This window comes from Vicia villosa, linkage group LG5 (genome assembly GCF_029867415.1).
Source record: "Vicia villosa cultivar HV-30 ecotype Madison, WI linkage group LG5, Vvil1.0, whole genome shotgun sequence".
NCBI classification, from domain to species: domain Eukaryota; kingdom Viridiplantae; phylum Streptophyta; class Magnoliopsida; order Fabales; family Fabaceae; genus Vicia; species Vicia villosa.
In genome coordinates this window covers 167,426,348-167,444,116 of record NC_081184.1, presented here as the reverse complement: position 1 = coordinate 167,444,116, position 17,769 = coordinate 167,426,348, and the positions used below count along the sequence as shown (strand labels likewise).

Here is a 17,769-nt window from a genome sequence, read left to right as displayed (position 1 = left end):
TTCAGATAAGCACATGTATACCATCAAATTACATTAATTATGCATGAATTGATGAAATCGAAAAAATCAAGAACCATGTAAATATAGGCTATGCATTCATGAACAAGAACCTGTTAGCGTGTGCAAAGACTTTGGGCTCGATCAAGGAACTTCAAGTGTAATACGGTGAACTGACTTTTTAATTGAAATGTCGCGGTAAGCAAGAGTCGCCACCGACTTTTATTTTATCCAAATAAGAAAGGCTAAAAGAACAGGAAAAACCTTTTAAATAAAAACTGAGTTCGGGGGTAATTATGCAAAGGGAAGGTGTAAGGCACCCTTTGCATCCATGGTTTTCCATGGGATCTTAATTGCTTTGCTCTTTGATTTCAGAAATGTAGAAGAAGTGAATATGGACTTTAGCTCGTAAATGAGCGTAGCCATTTTGAAGGTTTATGAGAAAGAATATGAAAAAGTTTTAGCCAGAGCAAGGCAATTAGGGACAATTACCTTAATAATGTAGAAAATCAGTTCTTTTAGCCTTTCAGGGTGAAAGGGTCTATCCATGCCATAAGAGGGCAAGAAACCTTTCATTTGGAAGTTGAAGGGTTGTCGCAATATCATTTGCCATAAGACTATCCCATGCCATAGAGAGGCAGGTAGTCTAAGGGAATGATCAGAATAGCCTTTCATATGCAACTAGAGGATACCTCAGCCTTTCGTAGGCAACTTCCGAGGGACGAGATCATATTGTGTATCGAAGGCACCATCATTAGGGACTTATGACCTTAATCGAGGCAACATGGCTGAGGTATCCTCGTATTCGAGGGACATGGCTATTATGCAAAAACACAAGGCAACAGGCAACAGGCAACAAGAGGGGTTACCACAAAAGCGTGCGTGGGTGCAACAATCACGTGATTCAATTCAAAATATGTTATCTTGTAATTAAGTGACTCTAATTCAGTTCATAGTTGCACTCCCTAAATTACTAACCACAACAATTAATATTATACAGTTTAAGTGCCTTTAAAAGGCCAACCAATACAAGCCAGGAATAGATACATAATAATGGGGGAGGGGAATAAGAAACCAGCGGGTTTGGCATAAGTAATAATTAGGCATAAAAATAAAAGAGGTCAGAGTTCTAGGGTTACCGACTATTCGAGCTTTGGCAGTTGGCAAACCCTGAAAAATTGACAAAAGGAAAAAATACGAAGGGGTGAGTGCATTATCGATTCATTGACAATTAGGGTTAACCCTAATTAACTAAATAAATAAAGCAAAAGGAAAGTAAATAAAATAAATATGAAAAAGACTTAGCATTTTAATTTGATCTGATATGGTTTGTAGTCGGAGGTAGCCTTCGAGGTTAACCCTGAAAAATGGTAAAAGAGGCAAATGTGAGTGCAAAATAGTCCATTGACTTTCGAGGGTTTAACCCTAATAATAATTTCACAATGTAAAGAAATAATAAGATAGGGTCGGGATTTAGCTTCGTAGAAGGCGAGGCGTGTAATCGGAAGGCACCTGAAAATAAACCCTGAAAAGGATACACACAAATAATATTTTTAGTGTAGGGTTAATTCTTGTAAACCCTGATTCGGGCGTAAATTGAATAAAGTGTCAAATCGATTTAATTAATTATTGGTTTTGCAACCTAATTAATTAAATCAAAGGAAAGAAAATATAATCGGGCAAAAAACATTTTTTATGATTTTTATGAATGAAAATAAAAAATAAATAAGTATTTATAAATAAAAGATATAAATAATAAATATGTTAAGAAAAATAATTTAGATAATATAAATATATTTAGGAAATATAAATAAAATAAATAAAATGAATAAAATAAATAAAATAATTTAGTTTAGTAAAATATTTTGTGAAGAGAGAAGAAAATAAGCATATATATAAATATATAATAAAAAACAAGTCATGTAATTAAAAATAAAAAAAAATATGAAAATCTTAGCTTTTAATCCAGTGTGGTTGGCGCGTGTGGTCCACCATACACCTGTGTGATCTGACGCGTTGAACTTGTTGCAAGCATGATCTGATGGTAGATAATACGAGGGTGCATGGTATCTAGATGAGTCACAACGCGCTGAATCACTCTGGCCTTCAAACCAAAAACGCGCGCGCTTTCCTTCCATTCAGAGGACGACACCTCATCATCTTCAACCTTCGTCCGTCGTTTTAGGTCTGCAATAGACCTTTAGCGACGGCCATGTCCATAGCTAGAACCTGCACGTTTACGAATACAGCAAAACCACCATAGAAATATTTCGCGACCATACGAATGAGTTCGTCTCACCTTCCTGAATCTGATTGTGCCTGCAAATACCTCTAATTTTACCTAAAACCAAAAGCCCCTATTTGAAGCTCGTAACCCTAATAATGGCTATTAGCATATACCGGTAGAGAATTGCAATTAATGATCCCGAATTCATCCATACATCATCACAAACTATATTATGCAATCAAAACATGCTAATGTATCATGAATTATGCAAACTAGATCAAGAAAATTCGAGACTTACCTTGGCTTAATGGAGGTAATTCTGGAGGTGCTGATTGCGTGTGAGGGTTCCAGTTGCTTCAGAGAACTTCAGGGAACGTATTGGAAGCCTTGAATTGGATTGAATCTCCCTCAAACCCCAAAACCGAATCACACTTTTTCTTCAAATTTTTGCACTTGGTTAGGGTTATTCTGCAGAAAAGACTTCGTGACCTAGGGGTCTGAATTTGTTTACTACTTATAGTAGTATGAATTAGGTCAATCAAATAAGAAAGAATCTCATTGAATCCAATATTTGAAACCTTGGAAATTTGATTGTAATTTTCTTCACATTCTTTCTAATTTTGGTTCAATTTCAATCTTCATTGAATCAATCTCTTTTGCACAAATTTTTAATGAATATATGGTTTAATTGATGATTGGAATTGGTTAGAAATATAATCAAATCAAATTTCTTGCAATTATATGATTTATTTTGATTTTTAATTTCTTTTAATATGAATAAAAATTCATAATAAATCACATAATTCAAGTAAATTCGTGGAAATTGATTTTTAGGCTTTAGATAGCTTGTGGATCAAGATTGAATCAAAATAACTTGGGCCCATTTGCAAAAATATTTCAATTCTTTCACATTTTTCCCTCCAAAATAGTCCAACTTTGACAAGGCCTATCTCTCTCAATTTTTGAGGTATGGAAGAGTTCTAGAACTTTTTAGAAACCTTAGAGAGTCCTATAATCAGTATCTTTGGTCTCATATCAAAATGATTTTCCATGCTCCTTGTGTGTCCTTTTGAAAAAGTGACTTTTTGTTGACTTTTGGAAAGGACCTATAATGTTTTGGTCCATACCTCTCAAATGAAGCATTTTTAGACTTGGCATGTGAGAGACAAAGTTGTACAGAATCAAATTTCCTTCAAAATAAGAATTGGATGGAAAATTTCTGATGTTCCATGTGGGAGTTATGGCTGGTCAAAGTTCAGTTGACTTTCTCTTATACAAACCCTAATTTAGAAACTTTTTTGAATTGTTGATTTTTTATCTTTCCTTGATGAACCATGATCAATTCTTGATCAAATGGTGGATGATACTTCACTATGAGGATGTTGACAAAAAATCAGGAGTTTTGACTGTACTTTGACCACAGTTGACTTTTAGGTCAACCCAGTCGACTGTTGACTGTCTGAGCAATTGAGTGACCACTCTTTTGAATTGAGCCCTGAAATTTGTCATGGAGGCCATGTGAGACATCATAGACCATATGGAATGCCTTGGAGCTATTGATTCATTGATTTTCTTTTGAACAACAAAAACCCTAGTTCTCTGATCTTTGCTTAGGAGAGTGCATCTTGGAGCTTTGTATCTTGATTTAACTTTTGAATAGGAGAAATAGTATGGGAAAATTTTGGGGTATGACAGCTGCCCCTGTTCAATTTTCTTAAACCTGAAGATGTAGAGTGGTTTGCATACCAGTCGGTATCTGAAGGTAGAAGAGGATTGAACACTAGAATACCCAGGAATTTGCCCTAGCTGATGATGAAGGGAATTTTGTCAGAGATGGGCTTGAAGATGCCATCCAGGTGTTTGGAAAATATGTATGATGGTGATGGGCTTAAAGATGCCATCTAGATGAGCATTAAGATAAGTTATGTATCTGAGCTTGAAGCAGCGGTTGTTTGAATGTTGATCGTGTCATTACTGTTCGTGGTAGATGAATTAGATCTTTGAGAATTGGTCGTGTCAGCACCGTTCGTAGTAACTGAATTAGACTTAGGAAATAGTTGATCGTGTCCACACCGTTCGTGATGATGGAATTAAATCCTTGGAAGTTGATCGTGTCAGCACCGTTCGTAATGCCTGCATTAGATCTTGGAAAGATGATCGTGTCTACACCGTTCGTGATGATAGAATTAGATTCTTAAAGGTCGATCGTGTCAGCACTGTTCGTAGTAACTGAATTAGGTTTTGGAGAGATGATCGTGTCTACACCGTTCGTGATGATAGAATTAGATTCTCTTGTCGTGTCAGCACCATTCGTAATAACTGAATTAGACTTTAAGGGACAATTGATCGTGTCCACACCGTTCGTGATGATGGAATTAGATTTCTGACCGTGTCAGCACCGTTCGTAGTAACTGAATTAGATCTTTGAAAATGATCGTGTCACCACCGTTTGTGGTAAATGAATTAGATCTTCGAGCGTTGATCGTGTCAGTACCGTTCGTAGTAGCTGAATTAGATCCTGGAAAGTTGGAGATTTCGTTCATTTGTCTGTACCTGTATTCTGCAATAGGTGTCGCAATTTACATAATGCCATGATGCATGCGTTATGTAATGAGTCTCTCAAAATAAATGAGAAACGTTGTATGTTATGCATGAGTTTATTATGAGATACTATATGCAATGCATGGATAGGTATGCGATGTGTGATCACAATTCATATCATATGAAGTATCTTGATCGGGATCCCGATGTCTTTATCTTGTATGGAAGATATACAGCTGGGGATTTATGATTTCTGCTTGGGGATGAATAGCGTCTTGACGTACCCAGACTGGGGATAAGAGAAATTGATAAATTCTGTTGGGGAACTATGTCTTTTGTTGAGAGTATTTGAAGATATCTTCTTGATGAGTATTCTGTTGGGGAACTATGTCTTTTGTTGAGAGTATTTGACCACATTTGACTTTTAGGTCAAACTAGTCGACTGTTGACTTTCTGAGCAATTGAGTGATCAATCTTTTGAGTTGAGACCCGAAACTTGTCATGGAGGTAACGTGAGACATCATGGACCATAGGGAATGCCTTGGAGCCATTGATTCATTTATTTTCCCTCAGAACAACAAACCCCTAATTGCTGAGCCTTGTTTAGGAGAGTGTGTCTTGGAGCTTTGTACTTTGATTTTGAATTTGAATAAGAGAAATAAGATGGGCAAATTTTGGGGTATGACACCTTTTTTTTCAAAAGTTGTCTTATTTCGGAAATGCATTTCCGAAAACAGCATTTCGGAAGTGCATTTCGGAAGTGCATTTCCGAAATACTGCGCGTTTTGCAGATTAAGCAAAACAACCCCCCATTCATTTTTACCCTAAATCTTAAACAAACTTCCTCTCTTCAGAATTTTTGCATAACCAAGTTTGAATCCTACAGTTAACCATTCCAAACGCTACTCAATCTCAACCTAAAGCTACTCAATCTTTTCAATTGGTAAGTTTTTCAAACTTTAGATCTATGATTCAAATCTCTGTTAGGGTGTTTAGAAATTGCATAAATGATATAGGAGTATGTTGGTAGTGGTATTTAGGTTGTTTAGAATCATTAGAAGTTGTTTTTGAAAATTCTAGTAACACACGCTCGATGTCAAACTGGATGTTATGACATCCACAATTACGCAGCACAGACAGTAATAACAAAACAGCATAAAACAGTAAAGAACACACAGAATTGTTTACCCAGTTCGGTTCAAACAACCTACTATGGGGGCTACCAAGCCAGGGATGAAGTCCACTATCAGTAGTATCAATTCAAAGCTAAACTTCCCCGTTTACAACTTATCACTTAATCACTACCCAATGATCCTTCTACCTAGATATGGAATATCTCCATTCCACTCCCCCCTCAATCACAGCAGTGATAACACATAAACAATAAACAATTACAGATAGAAGACACACTTCAAAAACACACCTTGATCTGCTTAAAAGCTTCAATCAAGAGACACACACTCGTGCTTAAAAGCTTAGAGTGACACAAGAAAAACACAAACTAATTCCAACGTAATCATCAAAGATAATAGTGTGGATCACACGAGACAGTTACAGAACAGTAGTTCTTCACAATACACAATCTTCTGTCTGGGTTCCAAATTAGGATTGCAGTTCTTTTTATATGCAGTCTTGAACCTTGGGCTTTTTAAGAAACACAATAGGGTTAACAAAGTTAACCTAATTCACACGCCAACTGTCTGTTACACAATGTGCTGTCAGTAGGATCTTCTGAACGAAATTTGCAGCACTCAATAAAAAGTTTCCTAAACAGATAAAAGTGATAAATCAGGAAAGACAATTAATAAACACTAACAGCTCTTGCTGTCACACATGGATGTCATGACATCGATCATGACATTCGCTACAAAACCTGTATTAGCTCCACACATATATGCAACCTGCATATACACAATCAACCAGGAATGTTTTACCAATAATGTAGCCACCATGCAAACACCTTCAGTTTTAATGTTGAATTTTGGGGTATGCCATGGAAGTTGCAGAAGGGAGCTTCGCAGGGGTGTTTCGGAAGTTCATATCCGAAAACACCTTCATTCCCAGTTTCGGAAATGAACTTCCGAAGTGGTCCAGAATTTCTTTTTTTTTTGTTTTTTCAATTGTTTCGCATTCTTATTGATTGCAATTGTTTTCAGGAACATGGCAGGCAACCCAGCACGCATCAGACATGGGAGAGAGACCCAGACATCGTCGGCTAGACGCGAGCGGGCGGCACAGTTGGCGTCGATGCAGGGACGGGGTCGTGTGCGAGTACCTGTGCAGATGGACGAGGGTACTTCCTCATCTGGATCCAGGAGTCGTCTGGCTCGGGTCTCTTCTTCCCGCCAGCAGGAGGTACGAGAGGAGGAGGAGGAAGAAGAGGCAGTTACATACCAGGAGGCGGAGGAGGTACCGAATGTTGACCCTCCGCACGGGGAGGAGGAGGGCTACGCGGGAAGGCCCAGTGATACGACCTTCCTGATTACCTACCACGTGCACGTCGCTCGACGTATCTGGGGGAAGAGGTATTTTTTATAATTTGCCCGACTTTATTATTTAACCAATTTTTATTTAGCTGTTTATTCAACATTTTCTTAACGGTCTAATTAATAGTGTTTTTTTTTGTTGTAACAGGAGAGACAGACATTGAAACAGGTGAACCACGCCCAAGAGATTTTCAGTCTCTTTAAACCAGAGGCGCAGTGGTTTAACGACGCGGTGACAGCTTCAGGGCTAGGTGGGTTGTGCATAACGGGGTAGTATACCATCAGCCACGGCATGCAGGGGGCCTTTGTGGAGAGGTGACACAGGGAGACGTCTTCTTTCCACTTACCGGTTGGGGAGATGACGATCACCTTGCACGATGTGCAGTGTCTTCTCCACTTACCGATTAGGGGGATGCTGTTGGACCATTCTCGGATCCAGAGGATCGAAGCCAGTGAGTGGATGGCGCTCTATCTGGGTATGGAGCCAGATATGGCTGACTTTGAGTGCCAGACGACAAATGGGCCTCATATCCGGTTCACCACACTGAGCGCTTATTTCGAGAACCGCCTGGTGGCGGCGGTCGAATTCGAGGAGGCGGATAACGCCCTATTTGTGGAGTATCACCGTGCCTGCGCTCTACGGTGCTGGTTCATGTTTGTGGTAGGCGCTGCACTCTTTGTGGACAAGAGTGCAAGATATATCGACGTGACCTACCTCCTCTACTTCATGGACTTGACTACCGTTCACCAGTGGAACTGGGGGTCAGCTATTCTGGTATACCTATACCAGAAGCTGAATGAGGCCTCCAACTGGAGGACTAGGCAGTTGACCGGATCCTGCACACTACTGACGGTACATTTCATTTCAATTGTTTCACGTTTATTTATGTTTCGTATTTATTTTTAGTACATTATCGTGTTTGTGTTTCAGAGCTGGATTATCTCCTACTTCCCCCCGCATCCACGACTTCCGCGTTGATCCTGAGTACGAGGACGCCATGCCCAAGGCCGCCTGATACGTTCTCCAGAGGGGGAACAATGCAGTGGGACCATACTGTGGGTACCTCGACCGCACGATGCACGATGACATCAGTTGGAGGCCATTCAGCGACTACACTGATGTTGTCGCCTTTGATAGCATCTCGTTATATTCTGGCTGGTTGGCATGCGGGACCAACACCATGATGAGGTATCTCCCTGAGCGGTGCTTGCGGCAGTTTGAATTTGTGTAGATGATACCCAGGTCACCTTTTGAGGCTGCTCCCGACACAGTTACCCGAGTGCAGCTCACTGGCATATTTGAGGATTGGGAGCATCATGTGGTCCCGGAGGAGTATCGTCGCATGAAGGTCACCCAGGACTGGCACAGTGTGGAGGGGTATGTCACATGGTTCTATTGGGTGTCACATCCTCGGATGACATCCGACGCTCCCGGCGCTCCTAGGCCAGCATACGAGGAGATCCTGGAGAACCAGCAGGTCGAGGATGACCATGCCATTGATCTCCTGCCGATCTGCTAGCGGATAGAGCTGCTTGGGCGGGACGCGTTGGATCAAGGTATCATTGATCAGGGCGGTCCAGAGGCAGTCGTCGTGGGGGAGAGGATCGTCGGTGATGCGGGCCGTGCGGCGGCATACAGCCGGCAGAGGAAGTCCCAGGGAAAGAGGGTTAGGCATACTCAGTAGGGGTTCGGGTTTATTTTTTTTGTATTCGAATTATATATTTCGCACACTATGGCTCGGTCTGTATATATTATTTGAATTTTATTTATTATATTAGTATTTTACGTTGATATGTCGTTTGTTTTGTTCGGCTTTTTCGTTTTGTATATATTATATATTTTGTATATATTTCGTACGGGACTATTAGAAAAAGCATAAAAAAAAGACTTCTGCATAATTCGGAAATGCACTTCCGAAACACCCTAAAATCTGAAAAAAAAGGTGTTTTCGGAAGGGCATCTCCGAAAACATCCCCAATTTGGTGTTTTCGGAGATGCACTTTCGAAGTTTGGGAAAATTTAGAAAAAAAGAAAACTTCGGAAATGCATTTTCGAAGCAGGGGTAAAGTGGAGTTTTTGCTTGGGGTGACCCCATAAGAAGGTGGATAAAAAGTAAACAGATAACTTGTTTCTATTTTTTTTTCATTTGTTATTTTACTATAATTTGTATAAATTGTAAATTGATATAAATATATTGTATAAATTTGTTTTAAACATGAGAGAGATAATTTATTTTTATTCTTTTCTTTATTTATTTATTTTAAAATATTAATAATAATATCAATATACTATATAAATTGTTGAGAGATTGTTAATGATTGTTTGATTTGTTTCGTTCAATGCCAAAGATGAGGAAATTTTTGGTTGATAAAGCAAGTATTGAGAAACTGAGAAACATTTGGTATTTCTAGTTGTTTACAAATTTATCGAGTTAACTTTGATATTATCGGTGTCGACAACATCTGTTGAAAGAGTTTTTTCAGCAATGAAAATTATCAAATCTAAATTGCGCAATAAGATCAACGATGTGGGATTCAATGACTTGATGGTGTGTTACACCGAGCGAATGATATTCAAGTCACTTGATGATATTGATATTATTCGAACATTCATCAGAAAGAAGTCTCAAGACATTTGCCTCGTGATTTTATATAACACTCTATTGTAATATTATATTTCATCTCTTTTATTTTAAAATATAAGTTTGTTGATAAAATGAAAAGTCTGTTTTATTTTGCCCAGACTTTATAATTTTTCTAACTTCACCACTAATTTAAGGTATAACCATAACACAGGGAGCACATCTGCACATTTATTAGCTTCTTTAAAGGAATGCATCACATGAACCTCATGCCAATCTATAAGCTTGCGAATCTTAAAGATAAAACCAACACACTCTAAATATATGTTTTATTGCACACTTGAAAAACTTAGAATTGATTCTTCATGTGTAGAGTTAATTTATATTTATTTGATTGCTCACAAGTAGATTTGATTTTACTTTAAATAATTGATTCTCCTTGAAAACAAGATTTATAGTTTTTGAGTCTAGACACGATTTTCACACTGAAATATAACTCTTAAATTCACTTTTACATGAATTTATTCCAACGTAAACAACTTTCCATTCAACTCAATTTTTGTTGGAATCAATTTTACAAAATCAGCCTACTCAACTTTCCATTAAACTCAACTTTTGTTGGAATCAATTTTACAAAATCAGCCTTCTCAGAATCAATTTTTTCACTGCAAAAACCAAAAACACCCGCACACTAAAAGCGACATCCTTGATATCAGTTAGTAGTGTCTGCCCGGACCCTGTTGCTTGAAGTATAAAGGCTAAGTCACACATGTTTCACAAAGATTTTCCATAGATTCTATTGTTTGAAGAGTTCAAATTACAGAAATAATACAAATCTACCCTCAATTTCTGGTTTTCAAATTATACAAATGGCTCTCAGAAACTCATAATCTTCTGAGAAAGTGACTTTCATCTCATATCAAGAACTACAAATGGCTGATTCTGGTATAATGAGCATCTCTTCCACATAGACAAAACTATGATTCATCTCAACAATCAAATAATTCTACCTACAAAAATTGACACAGTCCTATCTATCTATCTATAATCTATGCAGAAGGTAAAAGAACAGATTCTGCAAATGAGGTAGATCCATTATTAGGAGCACCCTTTATCTTAAGAATAGAAGTAACCAAATTATAAATCTCAACATTCTCAAAAGAAGGAACCTTCCTCCCTCTTGCAAATTGAGGACCATGTCCAATAAAAATACTCCTCATCGAGAAAAACGAGTTGTCATAACCATGCGATCCGCCGCATTCTTGACTCTTCTTTTTCTTCTTCTCTACCTTAAACCCTTCTCCAATCAAACCAATAATCGGCGGAATCCGATCACTCGCCGCATAATGAAGCCTACTAGGCAAATCCTCCTTAAGATACATCCTCAAATTCTCTCCATTCACAACTTTCCCCGAACTTAACCCTTCGTTCATCTTCGCAACAACATCCGACGAATCAAAACCAGAAGCCGGACGAATCGCGAGTACCGGCGTATGCGAAATGACCCAGCTTTCAGGTATATCAATCCAAGAAACCAAATCATCAAGAAAAATCAACTTCTTATCACAAGTACCAACCATTCCATGATCACCTACCATAATAATACTAACATCCTCAAAAACTCCTCTTTGTTCTAAACCACTAATCAACCTACCTATCATCTTATCAATCCTGGAAACAGCTTTTGTAATCTCAGGATCATCAGATCCAACTTTATGACCTTGATGATCAGGGTCCTCAAAATAAAGTGTCATAAAATCCGGAATTTCGTCACTCGCAAAATCGAAAAACTTCAAAATAGAATCAACCCTATTCTCAAAGGAAACAGAACCATTATAATTTAAACAATATTTAGCAGGACAGTTCCAAGTACCTTTGTTCACCTCAGAACCAGGCCAGAAATATGTAGAAGCTTTCAACCCATTGTTCACCACAGTTTCCCATATGGGTTCACCAAGCCACCATTTGGGATCATGGTTTCTCATGTAGAATTGATCACCGGAGATTGGATCTACGAAGTGGTTGTTGATGATGCCATGATAAGCAGGGTAGAGACCAGTGGCGATAGAGTAGTGATTTGGGAAAGTTAAGGATGGGAAAACAGGGATTAAGCCTGTTTCAGCTTCTGTTCCGTTTGAAATCAAACGGGTTATGCTTGGTGTAGGGGTTTTGAATTGGTAGCCGAATCGGAAACCGTCGGAGGAGATTAGAAGGACCACAGGGTGTTTGAGTTTGGTGAGAGGGCGGGATAGGGTGGTGTTGTGAGTGGTTGAAGATGTTTGTGGTGGAGAAGGAGAAGATGATGAAGATGATGATGAAGAGAGGAAGAGGAATGCGAAGGCTGATGCTGCTGAGAGGGAGATGGTGGTGATGATGATGAGAGAGATGAAGAGGGTTTTGTTATGGGAGGAGGAAGAAGAAGGTGAAGGGTTAGGTTCGGTGTTGAAAGAGAGAAGAGCTAGTGATGGTGATGATTGTGAGTCGTGTTCTTCTTGATCTTGGGTTGGAATTGGTGATGGTTTAGTTGCAGGGAAAGGATCAGAACCCATGTTAAGGTAAGTTGAATTTAATGTTGTGTGTTGTGTGTGTTTAATGTTGTTGCTGGTTATGTTGTTACGAGGTGGTGGTTATGGATGAAATGATGAGTTCTGTTTGAGAAAGGGAAAGGTTGAGTGAGAATGAATCTTGAATGGTTAATGGTTGGTTGGTGCTCTCTTCTGGAAGACGACGGGAGAACTAACAAAGGAAGAACCACGTTTGACTTCGAAAATAAGTAAAAGTGTATTTTTTAAGAAATTTCTTTTTAAGCTCCTTAACCTTCTCAAGGCCGCATAATGGGGAAATTCTCTTTTTACTCTTAGAATTCGGAGATATATCTTTGAATGTGTTATGAATATTTATGTTAGTGGATGTCCATCCATCTCTTAGGTTTTCATCTTCCTATTCCATATGTGTGATTTTCTATCTCCCTTGAGTCCTATAAATAGAGACCCATATTACAATGTAAAGCACACTTGAAAGAAGATGATAATACAATATTACCTTTTCTCTCATTCATCTCTTCTTCATCTCTATATTATTTTGGTTAATTTCATAACACGTTATCAACACGATACTCTATAACGCGAGTGATGATATAGCCAGGTTCTACGTTATTTTTCTAATCTTTATATAATTCATGATTTTGTTACTATTTTTTTCTTCATATAAATATGTTTATTTTTTATATATTTTGTAGAGAAATTTATTTACCTTGTACAATAATATTAGACTTTTTTTATCATTCTTGTTAAATTCCGGAAGAATTTAACATTAAAGTATTTCTATATGTTTGTCCGAAATTGAATTTTAACACAAAAGTGTTAATTTAATATTCAAGCAACCCTGAAGGATTGCACAAAGATTAATTTTTCTTGACCGTTGTTTATGGAAATAGTTTGTGATGTGATATTTGTAGAACTAAAGATTATTATTATTAAACTATCTCCAAATTATTATTCAAAGATTCAGTTTAATCGAATATTGTGTTTATAAATAATTGATGAATTCCAGAAGAATTCAACGTTCAATCACCTTTAAAAGGTCGCATCTATAATATTATTGAATCCTAGAAGGATTTCATAATTTTTTTTTTGTATCGATCTAAAAATTCATAATTTGTAATATGCTCATTAAAAGATTGTCATTCCAGAAAAATGACACAAATAATTTTAACGCATCCCAAAAGGATGGTTATATTTTTTTTATAGATTATTGTTTATAACAAGTTTTTTATATAGTTCCTGAAGAACTTATCAAGCATCCCTGAAGGATAGAAAAATAAATTATTTTTATAGTTCTTGAAGAACTTATCCATCCCTGAAGGATAGTAAATCAAATTAATTATATGACGATATAACTTAAGTGATATAATATTGTATTATTAAATATGTTTAATTTTATAAGGGGTAATTGTTTGATAATCATATGATAATATGTTCATATGAATGTGTTTGATTAAAGTGTTTAATACTGAGATACTATTATATTGGTTTTGAATTATATTGGAGGTATCAAATATCTTTGTATTACACAACACAATTTGGACAGAAAATGTGTAATAGAAAAGCTACCGTCTTTTTCCTCGGGCTTGTACTACACTTATATCAGTACAATTTAAGCACATGTCATTGTAAACCAGTAGTTTACAAATTACACTTAAATGTGTCGTTGGTAAAAACCGGTTGGGTCATCTCGGATATAATATGATGCGAATAATTTGTATTGAAGAACCAGAAGTTTCTTCAATCCAGTCAATTTTTGTGTGTTTCTAAAGGAAAATAAAAATTTGAGAAATTGCGTTTTTATGACATTAATGGTTGCATCGACTAAAATATCATGCATATGTCTCTACTCACAACCAGAAGTTTGTGAAATTATTTTCTCAACTAATTAGACTAAGATCTTGTTTTCTGGATTTTTTTAGAAATTCCTATATAAGTATCACATATATTATTAAAATTGATATTGAATATCATGTAATATATGTTCATAAAAAGAAAATGGACCCGAAGATCCATTCTTTAGACGTCTAAAGTTAATTAAATGGTTGATACTTATGAGATCATTAATTCTAAATTATATATTTGAAACACCCAAAATATGATATTAAGATATTTATTCGCATTAAGCCAACAAGATACTATATCTTAGTCCTCCCTAATTTATTCTAATACTTCTCATCTTAGTGAACATTTGGATGTGTTGTGTAAATTCCAATTGCTCCAATATAATACATTAAGATGAGTCATGATAGAATATTGGAAAAATATAATTAATATGACTCTCAATTTTGAGGATATAATTTGAGAAAATAATCAAATACTTGATTGCAGCCCATTAGGCTGATTATCACTTGATAAATTAATCTTTCCAATATTAGGGGGAGGGAAATGAACAGCTGAAATCATGAACAAGAAGTTCAAATGAACAAGTTAAAATAAATTGCTGTCTTGATCCTCGTACAAATCAATATGAACCAAAAGTTCAAAATATTATTCATTTGCAAAGTTTATGAAATAAATTATCAGCTGGTAATACTCCACTCAAAGTGGATTCTCCTATTGGATAATATAATATTGCAAATGAGTTGTAGTTGCGCCTGAAGCGTGGTATGAAAGTCGGTTCCAATGTTAAAAGTCCTCTACTAAGAAAAGAAACTAAAGATGACCCAAGTGAGGATATGAAAATGCTAATAGCACTTTGATCTAATTTAATTTTCAGTTCCAGAAGAACAAATCAAGTACTTGAAATATGAAATAAAGAGATCTCGATAAATTATGTCCTGGATGAAATGGAATGGAATCGAAATTGATATAACCAAATAAAGTCAATATTGACAATGTCTTTGTATACAATATAGCGCTAAAAGTGATCAATGATAACGAGGATCATGAGTCAAAGTCTATTAAAGATTAGAGACTAAGTGAGAATTGGCCAAAATAAATATATTCAATTGAATAAGAATTAAACTCACTTTACAAGTGACTCACTTTTGGACCTATAGTCCGAACACCTCATGGTGTGAAACTAATTGGATATAAATGAGTTTTTGTGAAAAAGAAAATAAGAATGATATAAAGTTTGATTTATTGCTCAATGATTTTCACAAAGACCTAAGATTGATTTTGATAAAACATATTCACCTGTAGTGGATTCAATTGATTTTTGATAATTAATTAGCCTTGTAACACATGAAGGGCTTAATTTAAACATGATGGATGTAATGACATCTTATTTATATGGTTCACTTAATAGTGACATTTACATGAAACTCCCTGAAGGGTTCAATATACCAGAGGCGCGTAATTTTGGATCTCGAGAAAACTACTCCATCAAATTGAACAAGTTTCTCTATGAGCTGAAAGAATCTGGATGCATGTGGTATAATCGCCTCAGAGAATATTTACTAAATGATGAATATACAAATAATTCAATTTGGACTTGTATTTTCATAAAATGATGTGGAAAAGCATTTGCAATACTAGTTATCTATGTGAATGACATACATATTATTGGAACTCCTGAAGAGCTTCCAAAAGCTATAAATTCCTTAAAGAAAGAATTTGAGATGAAGGACCTAGGAAAAACAAAAATTATGTCTAGCCTTACAAATTGAGAATTTGGAGAATGGAATATTTGTACATCAGGAAGATTATATAGAAAAGTGTTGAAACACTTCTATATGGACAAATCTTATTCGTTGTCTACTTCAATGATTGTTATATCATTAGATGTAGAGAAAGATCCTTTTAGGCCTCAAGAAAATGATTACAAAAATTCTTTGGTCCTGAAGTACCATATCTTAGTGCAATTGGAGCACTAATGTACCTTGTTAATTATACACGTCTCGATATATCGTTTGTGGTCAATCTATTACCAAGATACAATTGTTAGCCTACATGAAGACATTTGAACGGAGTCAAACATATACTTTGTTATCTTAGATATGCTGGTTACTTGTCAGATTCTCACAATGGTAGATCAGAAACAGGTTATTTGTTTACATGTGATGGTACAACCATTTCATGGAGATCTATGAAATAAATCATGGCAACAACTTCATAAAATCCCGCATTACTATTAACACTACATGAAGTCACTTCGAAGAAGACATTTTAAGCAACGACTACAAAGAATATCGTCTCACATGTAAATGTCTGCATGAGGGGGAGAAATACATATGTTTTGCACTCTTTTTTCCTTCACCATGGTTTTGTCCCATTGGGTTTTCCTGGTAAGGTTTTTAACGAGGCAATTCACATTCAAAGGATATTGTACTCTTTTTCCTTCACTAGAATTTTTCCCACTGGGTTTTCTCTAGTAAGGTTTTAACGAGGCATATCCTCAATGGACATCCAAGGGGGAGTGTTATGAATATTTATGTTAGTGGATGTCCATCCATCTCCTAGGTTTTCATCTTCCTATTCCATACTTAATATGTGTTTAATATGTGTGATTTTCTATCTCCCTTGAGTCCTATAAATAGAGACCCATATTACAATGTAAAGCACACTTGAAAGAAGATGATAATACAATATTACTTTTTCTCTCATTCATCTCTTCTTCATCTCTATATATTGTTTTGGTTAATTTCATGACAGAATGTATCATATTTTATTTTTTTAAGAGTGTTTTCAGAGATGTATTTTTCGAATTCATCCATTGGTGGGAATTAGAAGTACATATCCAAATTACATAAATATTGAAACCGAAATTTAACATTACATATTGTTATAAACGGGTAGCTGAAGACGTTGCACAATTTTAATGATATCTTCTCCAGATCTCTGAATCTTCGAATCGACTTCAATCGGACCCTTAGTGGAGTATCGGCGAAAAGTACTCCGCATAACCTTTAAATTGTCATTTGTCTTCAGTGCAAACTGGGTGAACTGCACCTTTCCTTCGGTGTCAAGTGATGGCGACACCCAAGCTTGACTACCTTCCAATTTTTTGGATATAGCAGGAGAGAATTGAGTATGGTAATCAGCTCGGCGAACGGCGTGTCCTTGGAGAACCTAAATTAAAGTGGCGGTTTCGCACCATTGAAGTAAACAAAAGCAAGGTGATGATATGTTTGGGTCATCTCTAATTTGTGGTGTTTGATGTTGATGCATTGGTTAGAGACCCTATTTATAGAAGAATTTGAGCAATTTGGTCACAAGATTTCTTATCCTGTGTCAGGGCATGTTTCAGAGATACACTTCCGAATTCACCCCTTATTTTTTAACGAAAAAGGGTGTTTTCGGAGATGCATATCTGAAACATTCCTTGATGGTTTTTTTAAAAAACATTTCGAATATGCATTTCCGAATTATGTAGAACCAGAAATTATTTAGTCAGAATCAGCACCATGAAAACATAAAAACAATTAAATCGATAAAAGTAAGCAGCG

The 17,769-nt window shown here is 36.4% G+C and overlaps 1 protein-coding gene across 1 annotated transcript; it reads right to left on the bottom strand.

Annotated features, from left to right (window-relative positions):
• Window positions 1-10,605: 10,605 nt before the first annotated feature.
• LOC131603778 (uncharacterized) lies at window positions 10,606-12,606 on the bottom strand. The gene has a single exon (XM_058876208.1). It carries the CDS (start codon window positions 12,380-12,382, stop codon window positions 10,883-10,885), a length of 1,500 nt encoding a protein of 499 aa, XP_058732191.1. The 5' UTR covers window positions 12,383-12,606; the 3' UTR covers window positions 10,606-10,882.
• Window positions 12,607-17,769: the final 5,163 nt, after the last annotated feature.